Source organism: Chionomys nivalis, chromosome 8, assembly GCF_950005125.1.
Source record: "Chionomys nivalis chromosome 8, mChiNiv1.1, whole genome shotgun sequence".
Classification (NCBI taxonomy): domain Eukaryota; kingdom Metazoa; phylum Chordata; class Mammalia; order Rodentia; family Cricetidae; genus Chionomys; species Chionomys nivalis.
In genome coordinates this window covers 92,929,375-92,953,946 of record NC_080093.1, presented here as the reverse complement: position 1 = coordinate 92,953,946, position 24,572 = coordinate 92,929,375, and the positions used below count along the sequence as shown (strand labels likewise).

The window sequence follows — 24,572 nt, the reverse complement described above, 5'->3', positions numbered from 1 at the left end:
CATGCCTAAGGCACCTGATTGGTTTAATAAAGAGCTGAATGGTCAATAGCTAGGCAGGAGAGGGTAGGTGGAATTTCCAGGGAGAGAGAGGAAAAAGAGATGAATCTAGGCATGCAGGAGATGCCTGCGAGATTTAGAGCAGGCTGATGTACAGAATGGGAGAGGTAAAGTCACGTGGCAGAACATCGAATAGGAACAGGTTAAGTTATAAGCACTAGTTGGTTCCCAATAAATGGTAAATAAAACCAACAATAAAATTAAAAAAGAGCTAGTTGGGAATGAGCCTAAGCTAAGGTCAGGCTGCAGTAAATCTGTGTCATTATTTGTGAGCTGGTGGCCCACACTACAAAGAGGTTTGAGGTGACTGGACATTACGTCTGTAATTGTAAGCGGAGAGCAATGAGTTAATGCATGCATGCTGTCCCGTTGCCCCGTTCATTTAATTCAGACTGGGCCCTGCCATTAAGGAAGAAATCCCCAGATCATTGTTACTATCATTGCGAGACAAGCCTGTTTTATTTCTGCTCTCTGTATGGGAGATAGCATTCATAACTGTAATATAAATTGTACACTGGCACACGATGTCTGTGCTCATTGAAAGGAAAGTACGGGAACACGGTGAGGTATCTGTCAGAGACATAAACATGTTTATCCCATGTCCTCCAAGACACACCAACGCCATGATACTTTGACGGGAAAGGAGAAGGGTGTTAAAGACATCTGAGTCCTTGAGAACACTGAGAGTTAGGTAAGCCACGTCCAACAGAGGTTACTCTCTTTATCCCACGGCACGACACTGCCTGCAGTAGCAGAAACACTAGGTACAGGGGGACTGCTTTGTACTTGAACTTTTGCTTGGTATGCCCTTAATACTCTCATTTATTCAGAAGTAAAGTCTGACTATTATAGATCAGCCTTCAAACAGAACAATATGTGACATATGATAGAATTATTTATAAAGGAAAAATAATCAAGAACAAAGTATGGCCTAAAGAATATAAAGGTACTAGATGAGGGATGCTGACATACTCAAAGACCAAAAAAAAAAAAAAAAAAAAAAAAAAATCCTGCGCTTGAGTCCAGCTTTTAACAAGACATGACTGTTATCAGCCGCCCTGTGCTTATAGTCATTTGTACTCCATAAAATATTCTATGTGATATTTGGAGTATTTTAAACAATCCATTGTCTTAAAATGCTAGTTTTTCTTCCTTGACAGTTTGATCCAATATGTGTAACCTCATGTGGAGTAGTTCTATTTATTTCAAAAAGGTTGATTTATAATGTCATTCTAAATTATCATAATTCATTTGCAGCTAAAAATTTAACCTGTCTTTTCATCTTGTTAATACATCAAATTCTGGTTGGGGAAATAAATAGAAAGTCACAGTATTGGAGAAATCAAATAACAGTGTCACGTTGAAGAATTCCTTACCAACAAAATATTTCTTCCCCCTTTGGCAGGAACTTTCCTCATTGCTGAGTTAAGACACGAGAAAAGCAACAGTGGGTATCGCTCTAGCACTGCTTCCTCCCATTGCGCTTCGGTTTTATTCTGCATGACTACGGAACAAGGAGACCTAGACACTGAATGATCACCACTGACAGACACCCAGATTAAATGTTAAAATACACGGACAACCATCTAGCCCTGTGTGGGCTTTTCTGCAGACAGTGTTCCTCCTGTCTCTGTAAAGGAAGCAGACTTGGGGCTGGGGAGTTGGCTCAGTAGCTAAGAGCACGTGTGTTTACACAGAACCTGGGTTTATTCTCGGCGCTCTCATGGCCGCTCAGCACCTTCACAGGACCAGGCATGAACGTGGTGCACAGACATACATGCAGGATAAATATGCATACACCCAAAATAGTAAAATAAATCTTAAAAAGTTATTTAAAAACTTAAAAAGTAAAAACAGACTTTGTGTCCTTCAGGTCTACCATTAACCTCTAACCTCAGGGAAAGGGCTGAAGGTGACCAGGCAAGCACAGCCCTGGCCACATGGGTCTTGAGAAGTGCCACAAGTGTGTCAGATTCCAACTGCACATAATACACACTGTCATTTATTTCAAACAGAGGAAAGGAATTCCCATGAAACACAATTATTGAAGAAATATTTAAAAAGATCAGAAAGCTCTGAAGTTAAGAATTTTAATTTTTAGCAAACAGAAACATTTATTTACAAATTATGAAAACAAAAAAAATCTGGGATTTTTCAATCTCGTTTTCATTTCTTAAAACAAGGTGGAGTAATGGTTTTGAAGTAAGCCAATATATACACTTTATTTTTGTTTTTGATGGAGTCTCGCTCTGTATGTGAGACTTCAAATACACGGCGATTTTTCCTGCCACAACCTCCCAGATACGGGGATAGCACAAATGAGCTACCATGGAAGTTCTGATAATCTTAGTCACAGTGATAAAGACACCCCTCCCCAGGGGAATAAGACACTGTACTGGACTGCTGAAACAAGGCAGTCTCTAGTAATACTCTATTGTCTATGTTTACAATACACTGAAAGATCAGAATGTCACAGATGTTCAGCCCTCGATAAGGTACCAAATCATCCTCAAGAGTGAGAAAGAAGACACATACACACGCATGGACACCCTTGAGAACCCTGGAGTCATGTGATCATGGGACTTATCTAGGGACTAGAAGACTGGTAGAAAGCCGGTCCTTGTTCCCCACCTGCCCATGGCTTCATGGGACACTAAAACACAATGTATAGCTCATGGGAATTAACAGAACAAACTGAGAAACTTCAGTTGATTAAAAAATTGCATTTGCTCATTTTATGTTGATGTATGTGTCTGGATCTCTGTATGCCACAGCGCGTGTGAATTCAGAGGGAATATTGTATGAATATGGGTTCAGGGGATGGAACTCAGGTGTCTTGTCTTGGTGACAAGGACTATTACCCACTGAGCTGTATCGCCAGCTTCATACTCATTTCCTTACATTGGCTTGAGGCACCTGCACTCTTTACAGCAAAATTATAACAGAATAAGCATATCTGTTATGTGTGTTATTCACACCAGGACTTGAACTCAGGTACTCTGGCCACATTGTCTACTCTCTCTCAATCTGTCTCTCTTTCCCTCTAGTGTGTGGGTGTGCATGCATGTGCCTGTGTGTGTGTCTAAGATGTTTTAGGACACTAATATTCTTCAAAAATATAGAACATATACCAGGTACTAGGTGGTGGTGGTACTACCTTTAATCCCAGCACTTGAGAGGCAGAGGCAGGCAGAGCTCTGTGAGTTCAAGGCCAGCCTGATCTACAAAGTGAGAACAGCTAGAACTACAGACAAACCTTGTCACAAAAAAAAAAAAAAAAAAAAAAACAAAAAACAAAACAAAAAAGGAGCACTTCATGAATGTATGTATCATCCTTCAGCAGGGGCCATATTTTCTCTGTATCATTCCACTTTGGGTAGACATGTTGCATAGGGGAGCGCACGGCTGACTTTCAGTGCATATCATTTGTGGTGTTTTCTCCTTAGTTCCTTGATGAAGAATCATGGAAAAAATGGCCTACTTGTTAAGGGTACATTTCTTTCTTTCTTTTTTTTTTTGGTTTTTCGAGACAGGGTTTCTCTGTGGCTTTGGAGCCTGTCCTGGAACTAGCTCTTGTAGACCAGGCTGGTCTCGAACTCACAGAGATCCGCCTGCCTCTGCCTCCCAAGTGCTGGGATTAAAGGCGTGCGCCACCACCGCCCAGCTAAGGGTACATTTCTTAACCATGGACTCCTACGTATAATTCTCAAAACTAGTAGACAAGTTGTTGAAGAACTTCCTTTCTTTTCCTTTCACTGAGGAGTAGAATGAGGCATAGAGACTTGAGGGGAACTGAGGCAAGCGCATTAGTCGTGGAGTCCCTTCTCAGTACGCATGAGGCCTTGGGTTCTGTCTCTGGCACGGAGAATAAAATAAGAATTTGGCAGCAGTATTATCTTCCATAGAGAAAACTAAAATATTTGTCCTTGAATATATGGTGAATGATTTACTATTCTTACATAAAATACCAAGGAACAGAGAATATAGCCCAAAGAAATGAATATATTTTATTTACCAGTGAAAGATGTTCACACAGGAAGGCTAGAGACAGCAAATTATCTCCATATATATTTATGGGTAAAATGGTGCCCATGAGGTCAGGCGAATAAGATACACACCAGAGCCAAAGGCCCTACACAGAAACAGATGAAGTTTTACGAGTCTGACCAGCATACTGTCATGGGCACTGAACATCCCCTAGGATTAAAATATGGAAAAACATTATCAGGAAAGGAATTTGCACAGAATCTGTAGATGAGAGTCCCATGGTGGGAAATATTGTAAAACGAGAGAGTGCCGGCTGCATGGTCGAGGAAAACGCCCACTCGACAGGGAGGAACCATCAGCGAGAGGGTCAAGACACTGGGCTTGCCTGTGAAGGCACACTCCTCAAAAGCATTATACACGCACTTGTTCCACAGCCCTATAACCCAGAAGCCATATTTAGGTTGATAATGTGAATTATTGCTAATACCCAAACGAAATAAGGGATTTAGGCGGCTTTCAGCATTTGAATGAAATATCGGATTGAAGAGGTAGCTTCCATCACTTAATCCCAGAACCCAGGCACCTTTTCCAGACACATCTACTTCCCAATAATGCTTTCCTGATTGGATAGATGGGTAGCCCAGGGCACCATCATGAGAGTTCTCACACCCAGATGCAAAATTTCTTGTTTGTTCTTCATATCTTATTTGTCTTTTGTCTGCAGAAATGGCAGTGTTTGGATTGTTGTTCTCAACCAGCGTCACTTGAACTGCACAAAAATGACAGGAGTGAGTGTGATGGGGTCAGGAAATACTATGATGTTAGGAACAGAAGTTTAAGGCGGGTGGTGGGGGTGCATGCCTTTAAACCCAGCGGGAGACAGAGGCAGGAGGATCTCTGTGAGTTAGAGGCCAGCCTGGTCTACCAGAGCTAGTTCCAGGACAGGTAGGGCTGTCACATAGAGAAACCCTGTCTTGGAAAACAAACAAAAACAAAAAAAGTCTAAGAAGAAAGTGTGCAGGCCTGGAGGGAACCTTGTGTAGAAATCACTGGAGAGGCAGATTGCAGAAGCATACCACACAGACTGGGAGAAGCAACATGAGGTCTAACAGAAACATAGGCTCTGCAAGACAGTGGGAAGAGGGGTTGGCTTACAGTGCTGTGTTTTCTCCTTACCCCAGTAGCGCTGGGCCTCTATGAGCTCTGAAAGGACAAAAATTCACAATCTTAAATGCAAGCAAAGGTAATCTAAAGTCCACTTCAGCAGATTGGGCAAGAGTTGAAAACCAGAACAGGGTCAAAGGCGAAAGGTCATGTCCCGTCAGAGAAGGTCCAATCATCAGTACGTGGTATCTACTCTTCCTTGTCCCTATCTAGAAGCCACTAGAATCCCAAAGCCACGTCATGTAACATAGCTCTCCTCACCTTGAAGCACTTGCAGCATGCCTTGTAGATCAGGGGCTCGGAATACTCGTCTTGGTTTCTTGGGGATGGCTTTGGGCTTCATCAGTGAAAAGGCCTGACTCCTAGGAATTAAAAACAATTAATACTCCCAGCCACCACTACTTCCTCTCATTTCAAACCACAGATGCACTTGAGCTCAAGGATGCTGAGGAGGGTAGCCTGCCATCTGGGCATGTGAAAAGCACAATCGTGTCTCTCCAATTTACTTTCAGTGCAGTGTTGGGAAGGCCTTATGTTCTCAGAATCATGGTTCTTGCCTTCTAAAATGAAACAACTTATTTTCTCCCACTCTGCCTCCTTGATAAAATAACAGATTTTAAAACAAACCAAAGCTAAGGTAGTTGGGGGAAAACTGTGTGGAAACATATTTTCGTGAACATGGATTCTTGGGGAAGGATCAAATAGTAGAGTACAGAACACACTCCTTGGAGTTCAACACAAATCAAGTATGGGAAATACATCTGGGAAAGTCCGATGGCTTTAAAACCTTTAGCCAATATAGAGAATTGCGGATAATACCTGATTTTTCAGGCTCTATTATAAAGATTGCAAACAGTTGGAAAAGACGAGGACATCAAACTAATACTAATATGATCCCAGTGTCTTAGGAAAATCCTCGGTGTGGTTATGTGGGTGTGCTATCTAGACGCAAGGTTGTCATCTCCTGTAGAGTATGGGATGGAAATGGACCAGTCACTCACACCTGTATCAAAGTGGTATGTGCAGAGATTCAAGATTATTGTTGCAAATCTAAGTACATCCAGAAAGACTGGATGTCTTCTTTTTTATTTATTTTTATTTTTTATGATTTATTTAACTTTTTATTTTATGTGCATTGGTGTGAAGGTGTCAAATCTCCTGGAATTGGATTTTCAGACAATTGTGAGCTGCCATGTGCGTGCTGGGAATTGAACTCAGGTCCTCTGGAAGAGCAGTCAGTGCTCTTAACCTCTGAGTCATCTCTCCAGCCCCAAGACTGTATGTCTTCTAGTCTCAGGAGAAAATAATGTGAACATATAGGAATTTTGCCAATGTATAATTCTGTGTACTTTGCAGACATAGAAGCCACATCCCATCTACCATAAACCAAGCACCTGTTAAATCCAGACCCAGAGCCACATGCAAGCACACAGGTAAAGTGCTGACATTACAATGGAGTTAAGAGTACCCTAGTCTTTATCCCTAATCCCACTACTGAGCCAAATAGTTCCTCACAAGCCCTTTCTCTACCATAGGCTCTAATCTATTCTCAACAGTGGCAACACACTCCGTTCCTGTTTTATTGATCAGAAATCCAATACTAAGTCTAAATTGCCCCAACCTGGGAGAATTATGTTTTACTTGAAAACTAAGTCATTCTTGCCACATGGCAGCCATACATACCATATTATGATGTCATCCACTCCCTAGACAGGAACAGAGAAAACAGAGGAGTTAAGACTTCTCACTAAGATGGTGAGTGAACATCCTCGCAACTAAGACTCTGTGAGAGACAACAGTCACGATAACACACGAGGAGCCATTTCCTGCAGTGACAGTCTGTAAATGAGCTGATTAAGGCGGCAGAGATCACTGTGGGTAGCAGGCATCTTCTCCACTAATGGACTCCCAGAGTGCACAGCATGCTGGGATGTGGCAAAGCACTCAACACTACCAGGAAGAGGTGCTCCTCACATACACTGGACCTGCAGGAGCGCAGGGGTCTGAAGGAAGCACTTGGAAAGGAAAGGACCTAGAGCCTGTCCTTGCTCACACCAGAACTTGGAAAGGAAAGGACCTAGAGCCTGTCCTTGCTCACACCAGAACATGGGAACATGGTGGTGCCCAAGATCTATGTAGGCCACTTACTGCTCAGACACAGCACCAAGGAGAACCACCTACAGCCAAAGGGATCTGAGAAGGTCATCTTTGAACTCAGCACAACTGTGTCAGAAATTAACTAGGGTAGTGTTCTTGTTTCTTGTTTTCTTTCTTTATCTACTCCACTCTTTGACACGCCACACCATGGTTTGGCTTTTGTCTGTGACTTGCTCTGCGAGGCTTCCGATGGTTGTTTCTCTACTGTCTACTCCACCACATCCTTTGTCAGACCTTTCACCCCCATCTCATGGGCCTCTCTTCTTAGTCCTACAATTTCTTCCTCTCATTATTATCTCTCCTCTTTTAACTTCTTTTTAAATTTATTTTTTAAAATTTCTTTTATACTTTATATGTGTTTTGTCTGCATGTGTGTTTGTGCACCACATTGTATGCCTGCCTGGTGCCCATGGAGGTCAGAGGGTGTCATGTTTCATGAAACTGGAGATGGTAGTGAGTCACCATGTGGGTTCTGGGATGGAACCTAGGTCTTCTGCAAGAGCAGCATGTATGCTTAACGGCTGAGCTATCTCTCCGGCCTCACTTTTTTATTCTTTAATTATAGCCTTTCATAGCTTCAACGATTTCTAAAATCTACGGAACCTGACAGTGTCCCAATGTTCCCCTTAAAGATAATTTTTCCACGTTAAGTTTTTTTTTTCCTTTAAAAATCTCATGCTTGGGCTGGAGAGATGGTTCAATGGTTAAGAGCACTTGTTGCTCTTCTTCATAGTGGTTCACTGCCATCTGTCACTCCAGTTCTAGGGGATCCAATGACCTTTTCTGGCCTCCAGAGGCACGAGGCACACACATGGTACACATGCATACAGGCAGGCAAAGCACTCATGCACATAAAATAAAAAATACATTTAGCTGGTTGGTGGCGGCACACAACTTTAATCCCAGCACTCAGGAGGCAGAGGTAGATGTATTTCTGTGAGATTGAAGCCGGCCTGGTCTACAGAGCGAGTTCCAGGAAGGTTCCAAAGGTATACAGAGAAGCCCTGTCTCAAAAAAAAAAAAAAAATCTCTATTTTAAAAAAAATGATTCGCCAGGTGTTGGAGCACACCTTTAATCCCAGCCAGGTGGGGCAGGTCAGGAATTCAAGGCCAATCTGGTCCGTGTAAGCAAATTCCAAGACAGCCAGGAGCCAGGACTACAATAGAGAGACCCTGTTTTTTTTTTTAAAAAAATCTATATTTTCCCGTGTGTGGGTGTGTATTTTGAATAACAAAAGAGGATCTTGTTCTGTGGCTCGGCCTGGTGCCTGGGGCCAAAGGAGGTCAAAGGTCAGAGGGTGTCAGATTTCATGGACCTAAAGAGCTAAGCATACAGATGTGTGGCAGCATATCTGGAGTTCAAGTCGGCCTAGAGCAAGCTGCACACTCCTGTCTGCTGAAGTCGTAAACCAATATCTGACATACAGACTCAACCTCAGCACGGATCAACAGATGAATGGACAAAAGCAAGGTGGTCCACGTACACAGTGGAGTACGAGACAGCTTTATAAAAGAGGAAGCGTAATCATTTGCGGTAACACAGATGAACCAACAGAGTTTGTGTCACATGAAACAAGCCAGGTTCAACCAAATAAATACCGCGTGATATCACGTGACCATGTAAAAGATCTCATAGGAGACTAGAGTGAGTGCGGACAGTAGTTGGGCAGAAAAAAGTGGGTTGATATTGGCCAAAAGATAAATTCCTAGTCGTGTACAGTACAGTGAGAGGGGGTAGTAAATAACATACTCTTCCAGTTACAAAAAGACTCAGTGTTGCCATCACACAAAGAAAGCAGTACGATGTGGGGCCATGCATTTGTGAGCCAGCTCCATATAGTATTTCATAATGTATGCATATTGCAAAACATCCTTTAATATGTGCATTTTTAAAATTAAAATGAACACAATAGTGAAAGTAAGAAATTGAAAAGATGGTGAGGACTTCCTACAACCAATATGGCCTATAAATTTTATAACTTAGATGGAAGAAACACATTCTCACGGAGACAGCTCCAACAAATGCTGCAAAATGCTAACTTTGGGCTGCAAGACGGCTCATCAGGGAAAGGCACTGGCCATACAAGCATGTGGCTCAGTTCCTGGAAGTGACATAAAAGTAGAAGGAGGAATCCATCTTTCCATAGTTGTTTCCTGATACGTAACACACACAGACACACACACACACGTGTTTTGAAATAGGGTTTCTCTGTATAGCCCTGGCTATCCTGGAACTTGCTCTGTAGACCAGGCTAGCCTCAAACTCACAGAGATCCACCTGTCTCTGCCTCATGAATTCTGGGATTAAAGGCAGACACCACCACCACCTGGTACATAAAATATTTTTTTTTTTTTTGTTTTTCGAGACAGGGTTTCTCTGTGGTTTTAGAGCCTGTCCTGGAACTAGCTCTTGTAGACCAGGCTGGTCTCGAACTCACAGAGATCCGCCTGCCTCTGCCTCCCGAGTGCTGGGATTAAAGGTGTGCGCCACCACCGCCCGGCTACATAAAATATTTTTAAGGAGTAAAAATGACCTAAATAAATGTGATACTAAAATAAAATAAAAATTTACATTTCTTTAAAAATAGCAAAACAAAACAAAAACCACTATGTGCAGTGGCTTAAATAGCTCAAATACTCTTAAAAAAATACTTCCAGTTCACTATTTCTTGTCTTTTATTATTATTTTATACATATGAACATTTGCCTGCACACTTGCTTTGGCATCACGAGCACGCTTGGTACCTGTGGAGGTCAGAAGAAGGCACAGGAGTTCCAAGCGGTGTTGAACTACAAATGTGGGTGCTAAGAATTGAACCCAGGCACTCTAGAAGAGCAGCCAGAGGGGAGAAGCCTCAACTCATCCTACGGTGGACAACATAAACACCTCTCATAACTACAAGTTTCTTGCTTGCCAGTGTCTAGCTGGAGTTAATGTGGTACTTAAACAACACACAGCTCTGCTCAGAAAGAGCAGGTGCCATGCATACCTCCAACAGAGCTCCTCCCCAAACTTTATCTTCTGTGCTGTACTTGATAAACTAAATAAAAAAGATTCTACTATTGTCATTTATGCATGCAATGATTTCCCAGCCTATGAAACTGGTTTGGAAGAAGTTCAGGGAGAGCCCAGAGAGCCCTACTGTCCTCCCCAGGGAGATCACAGCAGCACAGAGGGAGGGAAATGGCTTCCAGGTGTCCTGACTCTCAGATGCCGACCTCCTGCAGCCTTACCTGCAGCATCTCCATGGCTGAGCACTGCAGCTGACGCTCTACATCTGAGATGAGGTCTCCTAGCAATTTGCCCTGTTGGGCATGCTTACTTTCAGACTCTGCCAGGTTGCTCAGAATGTCTTCCCTCTCTTGCGTCAGCTTCTGCAGCTCATTCTTCTCTTCAGAGTCCAGGATGTCTCTCAGTCTTCTAAATTCTGTCTGAACGTTTTCTACATCTTTCTGTATTTGATTCTTCAGAGATAAGAAAAATGGAAAGATAATGGAAGAATTATTCAGTCTGTCAAAATGTGCTAGTGGAAGTTTTTTGTTGTTGTTGTTGTTTTGTCTGTCATGATCTACCCATTCCCAAGCATCTTCCCAACAGTGAGAGTTCCAGAAAGCACCACAGAAGAAAGTCCCAGGACTCAGTGTCATTCTCACCAGGCCCCGGCCATGCTGTCAGCTCCTCACACAGCCAGGCTCAGCTGTGATGCACTCTCTGTGCAGCCCCAGCTCCAAGGGAACAGGCAGAGAGGACTAATCAAGGCCTCTTGTCCCCATCAGCCTCCAGGGAATGAAGAGCCAGGGAGCTTCTTGCCCAGGTCCCTCCCAGGCATCAGGCAAACTCCCTTAGGTGGTAGGGTCCCCACTTGCCTCCCAGGAAGTTCTCTCCTTTTGAAGGTCGTCTTTCCAGTTCTCTAATTCTTTCTTGTCTGACATCAGCTTTTGCAGAGCCACCTGGAGCTTCCCCTGTGGGAGAGGAATTGTAGCAGAGTTAAGCTGTGTGCTTTAGTACTACAGCTGCTCCTAGCCAAAGGCCAAGAAACTCTTCTGGAAAGATAGGAGGCCTTAGACCGTTACGTTTCCTTAAAGGAATGTGATATAAATTATGTACATAACATATATATATTCATACATACATATATGATTTTTGTCTTTTTATGTTTTATGATATTGTTTTTGTTTTTTGAGAGAGGGTTTCTTAGTATCACCCTGGCTATTCTGGAACTAGCTCTGTAAACCAGACTCTCCACCAACTCACAGAGATCTGGCAATCTGTCTGCCTCTGTCTCCTGAGTGGTAGGATTAAAAGTGTGCACCACCACCACCGGCTACACATAAAACTTTTAAATCTATTAAGAGCAAATATATAATAAACATTAAAAAGAAAGCAAACAGGAGGGCTGGAGAGAGAGCTCAGTGGTTAAGAGCACTGTCTGCCCTTCCAGAGGTCCTGAGTTCAATTCCCAGCAACCATATGGTGGCTCACAACCATCTGTAATGAGATCTGGTGCCCTTTTCTGGCCTGCAGGCAGACAGGACGCTGTATACATAATAAATAAATAAAATCTTAAAAAAGAAAAGAAGGCAAATGGGCAAAATCAAGTTGGTTGAAACCGAGAGAATGGCAACTAGAGTCTAGGAGTTGGAAGAGAGTCATAAGGTCACCATCAACTCAAAAAGATTCCCCATCCTCCTATCCTCTTTTAAAAAGGTGTTCTTGAACCAGGCAGGGTGGTAAATGCCTTTAATAACAGCACTCAGGAGGCAGAGGCAGGTGCATCCCTGAGTTCAAAGCCACAAGTTCCAGGACAGCCAGGGCAACTGAGAGAAAAACAAGCAAGCAAACAAATTAATAATAAGGTGGTCTCATTGTGTAAAGAATCCTTGCTCCAGTTGCCTCAGAAATGTTGGGATTACAGGCATCTGCTACCAAACCCAGTTAAACTGATTTATTTTTTTACACTAATGTGTAAAAAACTGATAGCAAGGAAAGAAGAAATGAGGTATAACAACTTACTTCATTTAGTCTTTTTAACTAGCTAATTCATTTTGTGTTTTTGTTTGTTTGTTTTTCAAGGCAGAGTTTCTCTGTAGTTTTGTTGCCTGCCCTGGAACTAGCTCTTGTAGACCAGGCTGGCCTCGAACTCACAGAGATCCGCCTGCCTCTGCCTCCCGAGTGCTGGGATTAAAGACGTGCACCACTACCGCCCGGCCTAATTCATTTTGTATGTGTGCATGTGTGCGTGTGGTCATGTGCTTGTGTATGCCCACATTTGTGCTACCCCAGGCATGTAGAGGTCAGAGAACAACTTGCAGCAATCAGTTCTCGCCTTCAATCATGTGGTTTCTTGGTTAGAACGCGGGTCATCATGCTTAGCAACAAGGCCATCTCTCCAGCCCTCGTCTCAATGACTGTGACAACTAAAGAAGAATCGGAGCTTCTCTTGGATGTAAAAATCTCAACCGTACACAACAAGCTGTAAAAACATTTGCTCTTGTTGTAGAGTTTGAGCTCTGGTAGATTCTCTTAAGATTAAAGCTCAGAGGATAGAGCTGTGCTTTCAGGCCTCAGAAAGTACCAGGATGGAATGAAACCCTCTACTCCACGATGATCAAGTAACTGAATGGGCACAAGAAGTAGATTTCATGGTAGGTTCTGCTTCTTGCTCTATTTCCCACAATCTCCTCCCATTTCTTACCTTGTACTCATGGGCCGCCTCTTCAACGAGAGCTGTTTGGTGTCCTCGGTGCTCCTGAGATCGCTCACAAAGCCAGCAGATGGCCACCTTGTCCTTCTCACAGAAGAGCTGGAGTTTCTCTCCATGCTTTGCACAGACATTCACCTTCTGCTCCTCTTCCGGGCTGGACTTGAACTCCTTGAGCCTCTCCACTATGTTGGCCACATGCCGATTAGGCCTCAGATCCACAAACAGGTAACTCACTCGGCACACAGGGCAGATGAACTCACCCTCTTTGTCTTTGCTCGACTCATAGTTCAGTGTGATGCAGGCTCGGCAGAAGCTGTGACCACAATCTGCACTCACAGGCTCCACCATGAGGTCCAGACAGATAGGACAGGTCACCTCCTCCTTGACATTCATCATGAATTCTGAAGCCATAATTGCTGTGATCCCGGGTTTGCCTGTCCTGTCTTCTGACACGCCTGCTAAGGAGCCTGCATGGTTGAGAAGATGAAAAGAGGGACAAGTAAGAAGGGAGGAATGCTGGGCAGTGGTGGCACACACCTTTAATTCCAGCACTTGGGAGGCAGAGGAAGGCGGATCTCTGTGGGTTTGAGGACAGCCTGATCTACAGAGCGAGTTTCAGGACAGGCTTCAAAGCTACAGAGAAAAGAAATCCTGTCTCAAAAAACCAAAAAGAAGAGGAAAAAGGAGAGAGAGAGAGAGAGAGAGAGAGAGAGAGAGAGAGAGAGAGAGGAGAAAAAGAGAAAGAGAGAGAGAGAGAAGGAAGGAGAGAAAGAAAGGAAGGGAGGGAGGGAGGGAGGGAGGGAGGGAGGGAGGGAGGGAGGGAGGGAGGGACAGAATGAACACTGACTATGCAGATATCAAGGATGGGCCATGACCACAAGAGCATAAGGCAAAGAAGCGAAGGGAGAGAAACATGAAATATGAACAACTGAGATAAATATGCAAAAGTAAACCTGTCTTGGTGGCACACACCTTTAACCCCAGCACTAGGGAGGCAGAGGCAGGCAGAGCTGTTGAGTTTGAGGCCAGCCTGGTCTACAGAGCGAATTCCAGAACACCTACAGGTGTTATACAGATAAACCCTGCCTTAAAACACACACACACAAAAGCAAAAGTAACAAGCATCTAAACATTTAATTGCAGTTATGCACCTAAGCATTTAGTTGCAGTTACGCATCTAAACATTTAATTACAGTTATCCTATATTGAGTTCTGAGAATAAAGGGCCTGGGAAATAGCTCCAATACACAGTACTGATCTAGAATGCACAAGGTCCAAGGTTTGGTCACAAGCACTGCATACACAAAAACCAAAATAACAAGTAATTAAAATCAGAAATTGCTGCGGTGAGCGCAGCCTGGAAAGCCGAGACTGAGACACAGAGGCTTCTTTTCAGGTAGAAGAACAGCAGCCTTTATTTTGCCCAGCAACCTTTTATACCTCTACTCCTTCTGTGGAGACCCACCCGCCAGAAAGAACACCAACATCCTTGTCAATTACAGACCACAAAGAAGTTACAGACCATAAGGAAGTTCCCCTGCCAGTCAGGGGGAGTGAGGGCAGCTGGATTACAACTACTCCCCCTCTTTAATTTTATAATACCTTGCCTGTCATGGGGAATAGCCCTCTAATATTCCCTGTCTTAGGTGGCATCCTGCCCCCAAAGTATTGCCCATCCGTGGCTACCCAGACACATAGCCCTAAACCAAGTATCCCCAGGACTGACAGTGCCAAGGAATCAGACCATCTAGCATGCACTAACTGGGTGGTAAAATTAACAAAAGCAGTATTCCAAACCCTCTCATATTGACTGTTGAGTTCCATAACAGTAGCAGAATCATGCAATACAGTGCCATGAGTAACACACATAACATGATAAACCACTGAAAAGCCCAAAGATAGTCCACTTGCTCCTGAACCAGAGCCATTTGTTGGTTCAAGGACAATATGTCCAAATGAATATGTCCATTAAGATCATTTTGAATGTCCAAAGCATTGCTGACTCTTTCAGCCTGCTGGTTGACAGTCTCAGCCGTCTGCACAGTCTGTGAACTTCTGCCGATCTTCTATATTGCTGATACTCCTGACACCGCTGTGGTGTCCCCCAGGCCGCGCACCCACTGGGTCAGGGCAACATGCCTAGCAAAGCTCTGCTCCAGCTGCCTTCTGGCCCCTGCCGCACTCTCTCTGGGTCCAAACTGCTGCATGGAGTGGAGCAGAACTCAGGGAAGCAGGCTTGCTGCTCCTGCTCCAGAACCATTAAAAAGGCCCCACTTTAAGAATCTTTTAGGGAATTAGGGCATTGTCAACCTGTCTGGCTACTTCCTGCTGAGAGGGGGCCCTGCATTCTTAGGGAATATTTTACATCAACATTTCAGGGAGTCTCAGTAATTCAAACCGCATAAATTTGCAATGAATCCACAGGTTCTCATCCTCTGTGGAGACAAAAGCAGAAACTCTTTTCCAAAGTATCAAATCCTTAGGCCTGCACTTTAAAGTCAAAATACCTTTCTTAGCAGTTCCCAGAATCAAATGTCTTTCTCCAGTCCAAAACACAACACAATCAACACAATAACATATATCTCTACACATTCTATCTTTTGAGGCCCTCAATTCACCTTCCTGCCTCCTTTTTATTTCTTCCCTACTGGCCAGTCTGCCAGAGGGTGCCCCTCAGAACATCTCTGGGGATGAAAAAACACATATTCCTTTTAATCAAACTTGACTTGTTCCCAATCTGGAACATTTAAACCTCCTCCTGCACAAAATATTTGGCTGTCTTCCTTGTTACTTCCATGCCTTGTTGCTTTAAGAGTTTTAGTTACTTTTTGAGGTCTTTCAATTCACTCTCCTGCCTCTTTATACTTGCTTATCTTTTGGAGGATGTCCCTCAGAATTATCTCTGGGGATTAATAATAAAAACACTTTACCTTCCCCAATACGCTCCTCAGACTGAGAGACCCCGTTCAGGAATCCCCACTTTCCAGATCTCTGTGGAACCTCCACTTGCTGCGGCCAGTGCAGCCTGGATAGCAAAGACTGGGGGGGGGGGGGCTGGGGGGGTGCCGGGATTGAGACAGGGAGGCTTCTTTTCAGGTGGAAGAACAGCAGCCTTTATTTTGCCCAGCAACCTTTTATACCTCTACTCCTTCTGTGGAGACCCACCCCCCCAGAAAGAACCCAAACATCCTTGTCAATTACAGACCACAAGGAAGCTCCCCTGCCGGTCAGGGGGAGTGAGGGCAGCTGGATCACAACAGGAAATAACAGACAAGACAGACAAGACTAGAGGTGTGCACAAAGTATAACATAAACAATGGTAGAAATGGGGTTGTCCAAGTTTCCCAAATTCAAAACGCAAGAGTTTAAATGAAGGTTAACAATTAACAAGGAATTATGGGACAAAGACATGCATACTGTCACAGAAGTGATGGAGGAGTTACTTTCATTTAATAAAGAAACTGCCTTGGCCCATTTATAGGCCAGCCCTTAGGTGGGTGGAGTAAACAGACAGAATGCTGGGAGAAAGAAGCCGAGTAAGGAGTCGCCATGATTCTCCCACTCCAGACAGACGCAGGTTAAGATCTTTCCTGGTAAGCCAGCTCGTGGTGCTACACAGAATATTAGAAATGGGTTAGATCAATATGTAAGAGCTAGCCAATAAGAGGCTGGAACTAATGGGTCAGGCAGTGTTCAAAAGAATACAGTTTCCGGTGTAATTATTTCGTATAAAGCTAGCCATGTGGGCGGCTGGGTGCCGGGGACGCAGCCCTGCCGCTCCTCATTACAACACAGAAGTTCAGGCTTCTTTAATTTGGAGCTGCCAGTGTGGCTGGTAAGCAGAGAGCTGGACAGTGTCTGGTGTTACAGCAGCTTCTAGGAGACAGAATATGTGACACTTCTCAAATGAAGGTCTAGGTCTCAGATTCTGAAACAGGTAACGAACTCAAAGCTCTTTCCTAAAGTTAGTGCAAAACCACCAATGTTGGGGCTGGAGAGATGGCTCAGAGGTTAAGAGCATTGCCTGCTCTTCCAAAGGTCCTGAGTTCAATTCCCAACAACCACATGGTGGCTCACAACCATCTGTAATGGGGTCTGGTGCCCTCTTCTGGCCTGCAATGATACACACAGACAGAATATTGTATACATAATAAATAAACAAATTTTTTAAAACCCACCAATGCTAATTACCGGTAAGAATGCCCTCCTATTCCAGCAAAACATGAAGCTGTCTCTCCCAGTGTCAACCCAACAGGGCCCACTTCTCATGGAAAAAGAGCCCTGGTTAAGATATGGCAGTCTGGCTCCAATTATGATGTGTCTTGAAACCCCATCTCTTCAAAACCATAATTTGCCCCTGGAAATTGCCTGAGTCTTCCTCCCCAAGGAGCCACCATCTCTGTTCAGCATCCCACGTCCTGAGATCTGAGGACTCTGCTACACTATCTTCCACAGCACGGCACTGCCAACCACACTGGTCCAGATCTCTCGGGGTCACAGCCACAACTGAGGCCCCCCCATTCCAAGGTCCTCACTGCTGCTGCACACAGACCCCTCCATAATGGGCTACCACGGCCTTCCACTGCATCTGTCTATACTGCTATAACAGATTACATGAAACTTGGTAACTCATAAAGAATAGAGATTTATTTCTTACAGGTCTAAGACAGAACTACTCACATCTAGTGAGTTCTTCATTCTCCTGTTTTTGCTTACTTTTGTGTAAGCATTTTTTTTTAAATGAAGACAGGATCTCACTGTGTAGCCCTGTTGGCCTACAACTCCCTAAATAGGCTGAACTGGCTTCAAACTCGGGGATCTGCTGGTTGGGATTAAAGATGGCTGCCACCACACGTGCCTTCTGAGGTCATCTTGCTATATCACTTCATGATGCAAAGTTGAAGGGAAAGAGAAGATGTGTGCCCCCAAGAGTGTTTGAAAAGGCGAGGATGCCAAACTCATGCTTTCGCTAGGAATCAAAGCCACAGAGCAGTGGATATTCCTGCGACAGTAACAATAATCTTCTCAGGAAGGCTAGCCTTGGAGTGTTGCAGATGTGCCCAGTGAGCACAAGGCTAGCCTTGGAATGTTACTGATGTGCACAGTGAGCACTGAAGAAAATTCATTTTCAAATTTTAAGGGAGGGGCATGAAGTTGGATGGGAGAAAAGAAGGGGAGAATCTGGAAGAAGCTGGGAAAGGGGAAAGAATATGATCACATTTTTTAAAATGTTTTTTAGAATAAAAAGATAAATAAATAAATATACCCACCTCAAAATATCATGTAAAAGACAGAGGTCACGAAGAGAACAAAGTGGCACTGTTCATAAAATGAGTGTACTCAGTCTAAGTGCTCCACAAGGAAATGAAACAGAGAGAAGGCAGACAGGAACTCAGCAAGGGATCGCACACACCCCACCATGCACAGGACACTCCCCACACTGACAGCCACACACACATGTGAGCACTGCTCTAGAAGGAACCTCTGGACTACAAGACTGGGTCTCATGATGTAAGAAAACCGAAATGAAATATCTTCTTTAACCTCAGTGGTATAAAACTAGAAATCACTACAAGAGGGATTTGGGAAAAACTCAGAGACACATGGAAATAATACAACATTCTCTAAACTAATGAGCAAAGAAAAAAATCAAAAAGCAGTTTAGAAGCATTCATCTCAAGGAATTCCAATGGGTATTGCAGACAGTCTAAGAGGGAAGCCCACTGGGACAAAATTACATTAAATAAATAAAAGACAAATAAAGTCTCAAGTAAATAACTTAATTCTTGACCTCAGGGAAGTAGAAAAAGAAGAAGAAACTAAGCGAAAACTTACACGATGGGAAGAGAATGCAGAAAACAGAAATACAACAAAAAGAACAGTAAGACCCTAGAAAAATGTAAGGAATCATCATCTGAGTTGTTCTATCTCTATCTCTGTCTCTGTCTCTCTCTCTCTCTTTCTCTCTCCAATTCATTTGAGGACAGGATTTTCACTATGCAGTCCTGGCTGCCCTGGAACGTCTATGTAGATCAGGCTGGACAAAAACTCACAAAGATCTTCTTGCCTCTGCCTTCCTAGTATTGGGATTAATGGCATGTGCCATCTGCCCAGCCGGCACAATATCCAATGAAATAAACAAAACCAAAAGGATCATAAGAAGGTTCGTCGATGTCTCCTGGGTGCCCAGATTAGCTTGGGTAAAACCATGAAATCCCTGATCAAACTGGTTACTCTCATGGTTCTCATGAGCTTTTATAATTAGACGTTTTCCAAATCAATCAAGAATCTAATGTCCATTATTTAGAGGTAGAAAAGGGGGTGGCAACAGTAACGTGCACCTGCCTCTCTAGTGACTGGGGATGGGGGCTGACTGAGGGGTTGAAGATCAGCCTGGGCAAGAAAAATGTATCATCTCTCTAAGAGACAACAGGGAAGCGGTCACTTCTGGGAGAATCTTCAGATATGCTACTCTAGCTGGTCTCCTCGTCCTTCGTCTGCCCATCTTCGAAGACCCCCTTCCCTTGGAACTGAACCCAAGGCTTGAAAAGAGCCTACCCCTGAGCTAAGTCACAAACATTTAAAAAAATATTTTATAAATGAGGCTCATTGAGTTGCCTATAAAGGCCTTCAGTTTCTGATCCTCTGGCCTTTTGTGTAGCTGTAATCTCAACCTGGACTGAGCACTGCTTCAATTTTCAGGAAATGGCTGAAGGAGAAGTAAACAACAGCAGTCATGTCCTTGCTTGGGGCTATGACAGGGAGTCAGTGACTAGCTAACAGGCTCACAGCCTCTAGCTCTAAACCCAGAGAGGAGCCCTAAGAGTTCCTAGGGCAGAGATTCTCAACCTTCCTAATGCGGTGACCCTTTAATACAGTTCCTCATGTTGGGGTGACGCCAACCATAGAATTATATTTGTGAAATGCTCAAGGAACCCCAAAGGGGTCGCGACCCACAGGTTGAGAACCACTGTCCCAGCGACTGCGGAATCACATTATAACACAAAAACATATTCAATAAAAAAGGCTCTGACTTAGCTTAGTTGTAGAGAAAGGAACCGTGTTCGTCAGGTACAATTCAAATTTATAGATTATGAAATGGCAGGCGACTGGACCTGGCTAAAAGCCATCTCTAAACCAGGCCTGCCCACCCCTCCCCCCGCAGTCCCTTCCTCAGGCTCCTCCATCTGCATTTTCAGCCCGAGCCCGACAGCCCCTCCCTCTTCATCCTCCTTTTTAGCCTACAAACTCACCCAAGCAAAAGCAATGCTTTTCTTGAAAAAATCCTCCAAACTCTACCCCTAATATTGCTCAGCCAACCGGTAGTCAAGCCGAAAGTGGTAAAATACGGGGAATTAACGCACCAATCCAGAACTTCCGACTGCAAGGAGAAGAAACGAAAGTTTGAGCCCAGGAAGAGAAAGAGAAACTACAGAAGAAGGACAGACCAATAGCATGCTTCCGCATAAGCATACCCAGCTCCACCTACTGAAGGAACTCCCCTCAGATCAGCACAGCCTGTCTGGAGAGCGCAGACAATCAGCTCTCCCACCCTTAACTGTTTTGTTTTGGTTTGGTTTGGTTAGGTTTGTTGTATTTCTGAGGCCAGTTGTTCAGGGTCAGGTCAAACTGACCGAACAAGATCCAGACCCCTCTGGAAAGTCTTCTCTTGGGGTCCTCTTGCACCTGAGCTCCTGGCTGGGTTTTGCTGTGTGTGGCAGGTGGGGCCCTAAGGGCAGGAAATGCAAGCTGAGGGACAGGGAACTACGATGTCCTCTGGGGCTGGACTTGAGCACTTACACGGTGAGAGCAGGGAGGGAGCTGCAGTTCAGGGCAGCTGTTCACAATCAAGATTCCCACCCAGCAGGGACAGGATGAGAGGAGCCCCATGCAGAGCCCTTCAGAGACACTTCCCACACTCACAGTAGTGAAATTAGCAAGCTGCAGGGGCTCTCCAGCTGCCCAGGGGTGTCCTGCAGATTAGGTGTTCTGTTGCTGCCCAGAGCAGGGCCTCTTCCCAGTGCTGATCTGATACACTGTATCCCTTCCAGGAATCCCTCCCCAGAATGCCTCTGCAGGTCCCCTTTGAGTTAGGATTTCTATTACAGACAGTTGTTATTGCCTCAGCGTTCCCCTCTTAATTAGAAGCTGAATGTATGTAAAGATGGGGATGCAGTTGAGAAGGGTGGAGTCCTGGGGTGGATCCTGAGCACTGTGCACACCCAGATGTGCTGACACGTGCATGTGTCTGTCTTAGTCACTCTTCTGCTTCTGTGACAAACGCCACGACTGAGGCACCTTATAAGGACAGTGCTTGATTTGGGACTTGCAGTTTTAAAGGGTTAGAGGTCATGGCCACCACAGTGGGGAGCATGGCAGCAGACAGGGAGGCATGGTGCTGGGGCAGGAGGTGAGAGGTCACACTTGAGACACAAACCTGAGCCAGAGACAGAGAGACACTGGGAATGCCCAGAATGTATTGAAATCTCAGAGCTCACACGCACGTCACATATACTCCAATATTGCCAAACCTTCCAATTTGTCCCAAACAGACCCAATAACTGGAAATCGAGTATTAAAAGATATGAGCCTTTGGAGGCCATTCTTATTCACACCACACAGGATTCCACTGCTTTGGAGCTGGCAGCAGGAGGATCAGGAGGTCAAAGGCCGTCCTCAGCAATAGGTGACTTTGATGCCAAGACAGCCTGAGATACAATGAGAATTATCTAAAAACAGAAACGCTGATGCCAAGACAGCCTGAGATACATGAGAATTATCTAAAAACAGAAACGCTGTGTGAGGGAAACAATGAGCCACCCTCATTTTCAGTCTCCCCACCCCCCACTCCTGCAAGCCTATCTCACGTGTTCCTAATATTTTCAGATCTATTAAAATATGACATATGGGGCAAGATATGACAGCGTAGTCTGAGTTTTGTTTAACATACCTGTCACCTCCTCCTCTTTCTATTCTTATTTTTAGAGATAGGCTCTTACAGTGCACCCCAGCCTGACCTCTAGCTGAGATTTAACTCCCTCACCCTCCCCAGTGCTGAGCCCCTGGGTTTTTGCTGTTGTTTTAGTTTGGTCTTTGCACTTCAGGGATTGAACCCAGGACCTTGTGTATGCTGAGCTAAACCCCTAGCCCAAACTCCATATCTTGATGAGGTCAAGAGTCTGAACTGTTGTTCTTGCTGTGAACATAATGGCTGTCAATCGATATTGTAATCTGATTCTTCTGAATTGTTAATGATTATATAAAATTCTTTGCAACTTTTGTTTGGTTTTATTTTGGAAGCAAAGTTTTATTTCACTTCTCAGACTGGGCTGGAGCTCTCTCGTGTTCAGCGTGGTCTCCAGTTGCTGGCAGTACTCCTCCCTCAATCTAGCAAGTGCAGGTGTTAGAGGGATGAGCCACCATCTTTGTCTTTTACAGAATTGAACTAGTGCCTCCTCTGTTTCTTCCTAAGCCTTCCTGGGAATCAAAATAATGAAATGCTAGGACAGCCATCTACCTCTTGGTGAACTTTTTCTGCAACCACAATTTCATTACAACTCTGTGCAAAGATTTGACTTTGTGGTCAAGTCTGCCACCAGCCTCCAACCTCAGTGACAAGAGTGAAGGTGGCCAGGAGAGCAGAGCACTGACCACGCTAGTGAGCAGTGCGGCAATGTGTGTGAGGCTAACTGTGTCAATACACACTGACATTTATTTCAACACAGGAAAGGATTTCCCATGAAACAATTATGAAAGAAATATTAACCAAGAAGATCATTGGAGAGATATGAAGATAAAACATTTTTTTCTTGAATGAATTTATAATTTAAAATTTAAATAAAATCATCTGTTATTTTTTGTTTTGGTTTTTCATGACAGAGTTTCTCTGTAGCTAGCACTTGTAGGCCAAGCTGGCCTTGAACTCACCGAGATCCGCCTACATATGCCTCCCTAGTGCTGGGATTAAAGACCTGTGCAAACACTGCCCTGAATACAGGTATTGTAATTCTTCAAACAAAGCATGGTGATGTTTTGAGTGGCTGATGCATACTCTGTCAGCATGTAGTGCTAGAACCTCCCATCTACATGCCGCCCTGTAACTGCCTCTCTGCCATCACAGAGAGAGACACGATGGAGCTCCACTCAAAATGAGTCCCCAGGAGCTGCATTGCTGGTGCCACACTAACCTAAGTGAGGTCTCAAGACAGGGCATCCTATGTTGTGTCACCTGTCTGTCCTGCCTCCTGCCTGGAAATTAGAGAGCCTGGCTGCAGGCACCTGCTGTGAACCTACCCCGCCATGCTACAAAGTCTGAGTCTTGTGTTCAGCCACGGTGACCCTGATGCTCTCCAAAGATCTCTCCATTCAGTCTTCTCTGGCAGTGGACCCTGAATTCTCCTGGGAACAGTCACCATGGTGGGTCTTCCTCTCTCTCTCTCTCTCTCTCTCTCTCTCTCTATCTCTCTCTTTCTCTCTCTCTCTCTCCCTCTCTCCCCCCAACCCCCTTCTTCTGCCCCTCTCTCTATTTATAACAATCTGACTCCATATAAACTCATTTTACCCACCAATTCTCCAATTTGTCCCCTTGAACCAACTACCTCATCCAGGACCTGGAACATTCCTCTTTAAAGGTGAGACAAAATGCAGCAGGGTCTGACTCTGTAACTGAGCTTGGCTCAGATGCACAGCAACCTCCTGTCTCTGCCTCCTGAGTGTTGGGACTGCATGAAAACCATTATGCCGGGCTCTGGTACTCAGCCTCAATAATCCTTTATTACAGTCACAGTGAGAAGGAGACAAACAGATATCATGTTGAATACCACTGACATGCCGTAAGTTCCTACAAGCATTCTATTGTTCACATTTCACAAGAGCACAAGGGAAGTTTATAGCATCACTGGCATCTCCAACAATCACTGTAAAATGGAAATCATAGGATTTACATATTTGATAAGAAACAAATGTAGCACCACTACAATTATCCTGTCGAAAATAAATGTGAAAACCAAAATATAATCATAGATATCTACAGCATACTAGAGTAAATTTGACATCAGGAATGAGAAATCTTCATGTGTCCCTTCTTCCGACTTTTGCATGGAATCAGAACATAAACTCAGTAATTATCAGAACAACCATCTATGGAGTGTTCACTGGATGCTTTGTATGCATTGAACTTCCTTTTAAAACACTGACAAAACTCATTTTAGATTTGTGTCTGTGTCTAGGCCTGCGTGTACTGCATACGTGTCAACACAGAGGATAATCTGTAGGTCAGAGTTGGCTGCCTCCTTCTACCATGTGGGTTAAGTGATGGAACTCAGGTCACTGGGCTTGGAGGACGATGCTTTTACCATCAGAGCCTTCTAACACATCCAGATATATTTTCTTACACTGACTTATAGTATGTATATACTCTTTAGAGAAAAAATTTAAAAAACAACAAATAATAACAGAAAACAAACAAAAACAAAAATCCCATAAAGCATGGGCTTTTGAAGT

At 44.1% G+C, this 24,572-nt stretch overlaps 1 protein-coding gene and 1 non-coding gene across 3 annotated transcripts; both read right to left on the bottom strand.

The window, feature by feature from the left end:
* Positions 1–3,355: 3,355 nt before the first annotated feature.
* LOC130880888 (U6 spliceosomal RNA) lies at positions 3,356–3,458 on the bottom strand. Its single transcript, XR_009057680.1, has one exon. It is a non-coding gene; the product is annotated as a U6 spliceosomal RNA (small nuclear RNA).
* Positions 3,459–3,721: 263 nt separating this feature from the next.
* Positions 3,722–20,488, bottom strand: LOC130879728 (tripartite motif-containing protein 30A-like). 2 transcript variants are annotated; one of them, XM_057778512.1, is made up of 8 exons: positions 20,435–20,488; positions 13,062–13,537; positions 11,233–11,328; positions 10,600–10,830; positions 6,892–6,914; positions 5,470–5,570; positions 5,221–5,247; positions 3,722–4,813 (listed from the first exon to the last, which is right to left on the bottom strand). In XM_057778512.1, the coding sequence occupies exons 2-8, from the start codon at positions 13,479–13,481 to the stop codon at positions 4,212–4,214; spliced, it is 1,500 nt and encodes a 499-aa protein (XP_057634495.1). In that variant the 5' UTR covers positions 13,482–13,537; positions 20,435–20,488; the 3' UTR covers positions 3,722–4,211. The 2 variants fall into 2 exon arrangements, with proteins under 2 accessions (XP_057634495.1, XP_057634494.1); XM_057778511.1 differs by having other exon boundaries at positions 20,324–20,473.
* Positions 20,489–24,572: the final 4,084 nt, after the last annotated feature.